General features: G+C 36.2%; 1 protein-coding gene across 1 annotated transcript; it reads right to left on the bottom strand.

Moving 5' to 3' along the window:
• Nucleotides 1–1,695: 1,695 nt before the first annotated feature.
• Nucleotides 1,696–3,751, bottom strand: LOC132175007 (uncharacterized). The gene has a single exon (XM_059586798.1). The coding sequence runs from the start codon at nt 3,603–3,605 to the stop codon at nt 2,058–2,060; it is 1,548 nt and encodes a 515-aa protein (XP_059442781.1). The 5' UTR covers nt 3,606–3,751; the 3' UTR covers nt 1,696–2,057.
• Nucleotides 3,752–6,273: the final 2,522 nt, after the last annotated feature.

A 6,273-nucleotide genomic window follows, 5' to 3' on the forward strand; every position in this document is an offset into this window, starting at 1 on the left:
GATGCTAATTTTTAAAACTTTACGCATTAAAAATTCAAGGGATTTCACTTAGAGCCTGAGCTTCCATCACTTTTGCAATTATCATTCTAAAGTTAAAAATAATAATAATAATAATAAATAAATAAAAAATTCAATTTACTGTATTGAACTTTTAATTTTTTCAATATCACCTATTCGTTAAAATTTTCCGTTAAATCCAGTATACGGTCGTTGTAGTAAATAGAAGGTTACTAAACAAGCCCTCAAGTATAAAATCATTTTGGTAAAATCTATAGCAACATTAAGGTCTTGTTAGTTTCGCGGAATGTCTAGTCCATTGGAAAAGGAATAGCAACTACTACAAATAGAAGAGTGTGGAATAAAATAATTATTCTTATTCCTTAGTTTGGTAACAACACACATGTAAAAATTGGAATTGAATCAAAATTACGAAAAACTCTATATTATTTTTTTTTTTAAAAAAACGAGGGTGGTCGGCCACCCACAAAAGCGGCCGGGGGTGGCTGCAGGCACCCTTGACAACTTGCAGGGGGTGGCCGCGACCACTCCAGAGGGGCTCCGTGGATGGCCGCGGCCAACCCCTGAAGCAAATCTCGGGTGACTGTAGCCACCCCAAAATGCGACGGGGGTGGTCGCACCACCCCCGAGCCGACCACTCCCGACCTCTTCTGTGGCTAATCAAGCCACCCACTTTATTTTCTATATTTTTTTTATTTTTTTTTAAGTTTAAAATAATATATATATATATTGAAAAATGTATTCCATTCTTTAATCCCATTCCATTCTTTAGGGATTAGTAGTCCCATGGGAATAAACTATTTTCAAGAATAGTGTGTTACTAAATAAAGGAATAGCTATACCTAAGATTAACTAGTCCATTCTAAAGGTCTATTCCGCAATCTAAACGGGACCTAAGTCAATGGTCGTAGACCTAAATCGAACCAACGAATGAGCTTTTGTGGAAGGGCATTTGAATTTTGAACTCATTAAAGTTGAACCGGACCTATTAAAACTTGAACTCAACGCTAGCTTTGATGCTAAAGAAAAGTAGACTTTGGGAGATCTCTTTATGCTACATGGGAATATGTTTATACCAACACAATATTATTAATATTATTTATTTATTTATTTTTGTCCAAAACTTGCTGGACGTACGTTTACCAGCAAAATATACCTCACTTGTATACACCGTTTTAAAAGACGTGTTAATATTAATATCGTACATATCGTTAAATGCATTAATTTTAAATCCTGATCATGAAAAATTGTAAATGAAATTGAAAAAAAAATCATATAAAAATGAATACTTCATAGTCATAATAGAAATTGTTAATTGCCTTTTTAGTACCTTTGTAATACACGTCCAGGAGAATTAGTCTCTTTTCCATATGAGCGTGACCATAAAAGCACTTGCCCGTTTAGAGAAATAGTCACTTTTCTATTTGATAATTCTTCTCCCAATTTCTAAATATTGTTGGTAATTGAAGCAATAAGAGCTTTATTAACATGTTGAAGAAGGAAGACTATGGGTGTGATTTATATGTTGAATATTAACTAAATGTATAAAATCAACAACATTCTATCCGTTTAACCTTTTAAGATAAGTGACGATTTAAATTAAACATTTCATGTTTAAATGAATAAATCAACCATCATTTAGGGTTAAGTTAATAAATGATGATTTAAGATAATGAATGCATTTCAATTTTCATGGTATTGGGCAAGATGAAGAATCTAATACATACCCAAAAATAGGGTATGACGTAGCTAAAACGACATCATTTGAATTACAACAAAGCAGAACTGAAAACCAGAATCATGATAATTCATGTCGTGCATGAAATGAGAAACAGTGATGAAGAAAGGGTGTAAAGTTTGAAGAACATAAAAAGCATCTCCGTTGAAATTGGTGGTTTTACAGAAATGTAAACCACGCAAATCTCTGTATACTATCATCACCATGTCCATATTAGGAAAAGACAGAAAATTAGAAACATAAAACCAAGAGAGAAAAAGGAAAGTTTTTTTTTTTAATAACACCAGAGGATCTTCATGTTTTACCTTGAAGAGTTTCTCTTCATCTGTCCGGCGGATCTCTTGATGGAATCAATCCTCTGAAGCCGGATTTGCTCTCTGAATTTCGCTATGAACTCATCTGCCTTCCTGTCCACGTCAGGTCCTCCATCGCCGGCGCTGCTTGGAGTTGGAGTTGGAGTTGGAACACTTGCTCCGCCGCCGCCGCCGCCGCTTGAACAACTTGTTCCGGAATCGGTTCGAACAAAATCTCCTCCCACAACGTCGTCGTCTTCGGTTTCCGTGTCTTCATCGGACACCATTGTCACCGTGTCGACAAAATCTTCTTTTTCTTCCTCGGAGAATCTCACGAAGGTTGGCTTTGATTTTCCCGTTGCTGAACCGTTCTCTCTGCTCGCCAGGCTTTCACCTGTGAAGCTTCGCCTCAGCTCCTTCTCAATCGAAACCCCGTTGCTAGAATTCCGCTTCATTGAAGATGACGTACGGATCATTGGTGGCGGCGGCGGAGGTGCAGGAGGAGGAGAGGACTTGTAAAAGCTCTTCTTCCTCACGAAATCCTCTGCATTCTTGGCTTGTGATTCTGCTGACAGGGATGGCGAAGGAGAAAGAGAAGGAGAAGGAGAAGGAGATGACTTCCTCGGGGAAGATTGAGACAGCTTTGGAGAAGAAGTGTTGGAATTAGATCGCGATGAGTGAGACATCTGCAACCTTGAAGACCGAGATTCGAGCCGATTAAATTCAGATTCCACCATTGAAGGAGGCAGAGTATACAGGGGAGGAATGTCTCTGTCAGCTTCTTCTTTCATTTCCATTCTTCCAGACCTCGATCGCCATGGAATTGGCGAAGGAAGCACAACGTTGTTAATCAATTTCTCCTCCAATCCCACATGATCCAAACCTCCTAATTCCACGTTCCTGCTTTTATTCGAATTGCTTGAAAACCTTCTGTAACCCTGTTTTGAATTAGACCGACTATTAGAGACAGAGGAGCCATTGGATTCAGATTCATTAGCGGATTCAACCACACCTGGCTCAGGAACACGCGGTTTCAAGCTCCGAACAGGCAAAAGCAGCGGCTTCTCGCCTGAGCTTCTGTGTTCATCGAGAACAGAGTGTTCTTGAGCTACAACAACCACGGGCTCATTCCTATAGTACTGACTACTCCACGTCTGGACCTTGTTCTCATCAGACCCAGATGGGATTTCGGCCTCATCATCAAAAACAGACGACACCTCAAGGAATCTAGACACGTACGAATGCGCATTATCGAATTTAGAGCTGTTATTTTCCTTCTCTGTTTCGTCGTTTCGCCGGCTAAATAGCCCGTATGAGACGGCGATTCCGACAAAAACGAGGTGTAGAAGCTCCCAGCTTCTGGTGAGTAAACTTTGATTGATGAATTCAGGGGCTTGTGAAGGAAATAGCGGAAGAATAACTAAGAAAAATGTAACTACGAGAGCTTTGTACATGAATTGCGAGTAAAACTTACTTGGGTTCGCTTGGTTTTGCTCTGAAATAAGCTTTTGGTATTTGATGTTCTCAGAATCTGTATCTGCCATTGGAGAACACATAGGAGGAGGAGCTTCAGCTTTGGGTTCTGTCTGTATTTCAGAAGAAGAAGGGGGAGGAGGAAGAAGAGAGAGAAGACTTAGTGGCTAAGGAAAAGCAGAGGAGGAAAGGAGGGAGTGGGGATCAAAGTTTTAGGGAGATGTGAGCATTTTTCAAGCTTTTCTTTTTAGCTCTTCTGTTCAATTGACATATATACCCTTCCTTTTAGTGAGAATGCCCAAGTTGCTTTTTCTTTTAAAGATAATTTTGGTTGGTTAAATGCTCTACAACCAGGACAGCCTAAATATGATACCCTTCAAAAAAGTGCAAAAAATGTAAATAAAAAAAAAATAATTAAAAAAAAAAAAAAAAAACACAACAAAAAACAAAAAAGTGGCATTCAAACTTGAAAAAATGTTGGACCAAACCGACCTTAGACCTAGAATGGTGGCAAGAGAATCTAGGGATGTTAATAATAGCACCATGCTCTTAGTGCCTTTTTTCTCAATTCAAAGCTGACTAGGAATGCTTTATATGCAAGCAATTGGGATGTTGCACTACTCTGGCTCCCTCAAGCCCCTCAAAAAAAAAAAAAAGACTATAAATTTGTTAGAAAAATATACTTCAGTCTAGCTTCTTCAAAGTTAAATTTTTAGTTTCATGCCTATTCATGCATACTCTGAAAGATAAGACTAAAATTTGACTTATTACATTTACTTGGTTTTTTATCCACTTTTTGTATATAAGTATTAGAAAAGAAAAGGAAATTAAAAGGAAAAAAAAGAAGAAGAAGAAGAAGAAGATGGAAATGGTATGTAATTTAGTACCATATAAGCATAAGCGGAGTCAGAGGGGGGCGATATGGGGCAAATGATTCATTGGTTCGTCTAAAAATTTCTTAAGCCCAAATAGAGTTTTTTGGTTTTCCTAGTTGCCCACCCTTACTCACTAACTCATTTAGAGCCATCGATATTTATTGACAATCATCTTAAGCTCGAGGGGCTGAACACTCTAACGTTGGATTTGTGTTGACCTTGTCGAGGGTTTTGAAACGTCATCGTTATTTAAGAATTGTTTGGAATTATCACATCAACATTGTGAGATAAAAATATAATTTTTAGTATTATTCTTAAAAAAAAAAAAAAAAAAAAAAAAAGAAGCACCCTAAGCCTAGTTACCTATTATAAAAGAACCGTCGCAGAAACAGAAATAACATTAAAACTCATGCGTTGATTGGAAATCAGTAATCAGAACAGAGCAAAAGGTCAATTCTTGTTTTCACCATTTCTCTTCTTCTTGAAAAATTTCAAGTAACTAATCATTTTTTTTAAAAAGAAAATTACTATTAAGTAATAAATTTGTCTATGTAGACTCTTATATTTAGATTGCTCTTGAAAATTAATTGTCGATATTTTCATATAAAATATATACACACACATACATACAAACTTTAAAATTGTATAAAATATATAATTGTAGTTATATAAGATTATAGAGAACAATAATAATTCTATTAAGCTCCAATTAAGTTCTAAACGAGTTCATATTGAACATACTGAAGTAGATTTAGCAAGTTCTTTCTTAAGAATATTTTTTTTGTAAGCAGAATTCTTTCTTATTATCATCTTAATAATTGAGACCAAATTTAAAGAATATATATCTTAAAATAAAAAAGAAAATTGTTCAACTATATCGGTTAATTTACTCGTGCGAACCAAAATTTTCGCTCGACCGCCGCATATAAGTGGTCCTGTGATTGATGACCACCAAGATTAGGTGCATCAAATATGGAATCATCAAATCTGTGGTTCATTGTGTTTCGTTCGTTTGGTTTGTGGCCATAAACCTAAAAGAAAAAGAAAATGCAAGCAAGAGTGAAAATGATTTGGAAACAAAAATGGTGTAGAATCTAAAATGGGACAAATTATTGGGGAATATGGAAGATGTGAGGGGTAGATAGGTTGCGTGGATGTGGTCAGGATTCTTCTTTTGGACTGCCTACGCTAGCTTTTTTGTGGGGGGGTCCTTTCTCTTTTTCAAGGGCTACACACAGTGACATGGATGCACTTAATTTAATAACACCTTTTTCTACATTAATTATAAAGAAATAGAGAGGGGAATTTGTGTGGTGATTTCTACATCAAGCATAGTTGGAAAAAATTTGATCCAAAATTTGTTTGACAAAGAAAGTTGTAGGTTTATTGTTAATCTTATTCAACTTTTTGGGCTTATGCCAAATGGTCTATGGCATGAGGTAAGGTATTATGCTTTCTACCAAATTCTATGCCTTGCAACTTGCTAGATGCTACTCATTTTATTTTTAATAATCAAAATATATTCTCTTTTCATAGGAGAGAGGAAATAGTAAAACAAAACAGATAATCATATGGTTTAGTATTTCCTATGCTAGAGATAGAGTTGAAGAAATACCCATCATACAGGGAGATTGATATTTTGAAGAGTTATTTATTTATTTATTTATTTTTAACATGGCATGTTGTATTAATCAGTCACACTAACGTCACATGTGTATACTCAATATGAGCCAGCGCTGACTAGGAATCCATCAAAAGGATAGCTATCCAATGTGAGCAACAAAGCACCTTAGGTTGATATGGTGGTGTAGGGCCGCATTCAATCGTGTATTTGTCTCTTATCTTTGTTATAGATACTTTGAAAAATGATTTCAGT

Source organism: Corylus avellana, chromosome ca3, assembly GCF_901000735.1.
Source record: "Corylus avellana chromosome ca3, CavTom2PMs-1.0".
NCBI lineage: Eukaryota > Viridiplantae > Streptophyta > Magnoliopsida > Fagales > Betulaceae > Corylus > Corylus avellana.

Coding starts and splice junctions, on each gene's coding strand:
- LOC132175007 (XM_059586798.1), bottom strand. CDS start 3,605: ATGTGTTCTCCAATGGCAGATACAGATTCTGAGAACATCAAATACCAA.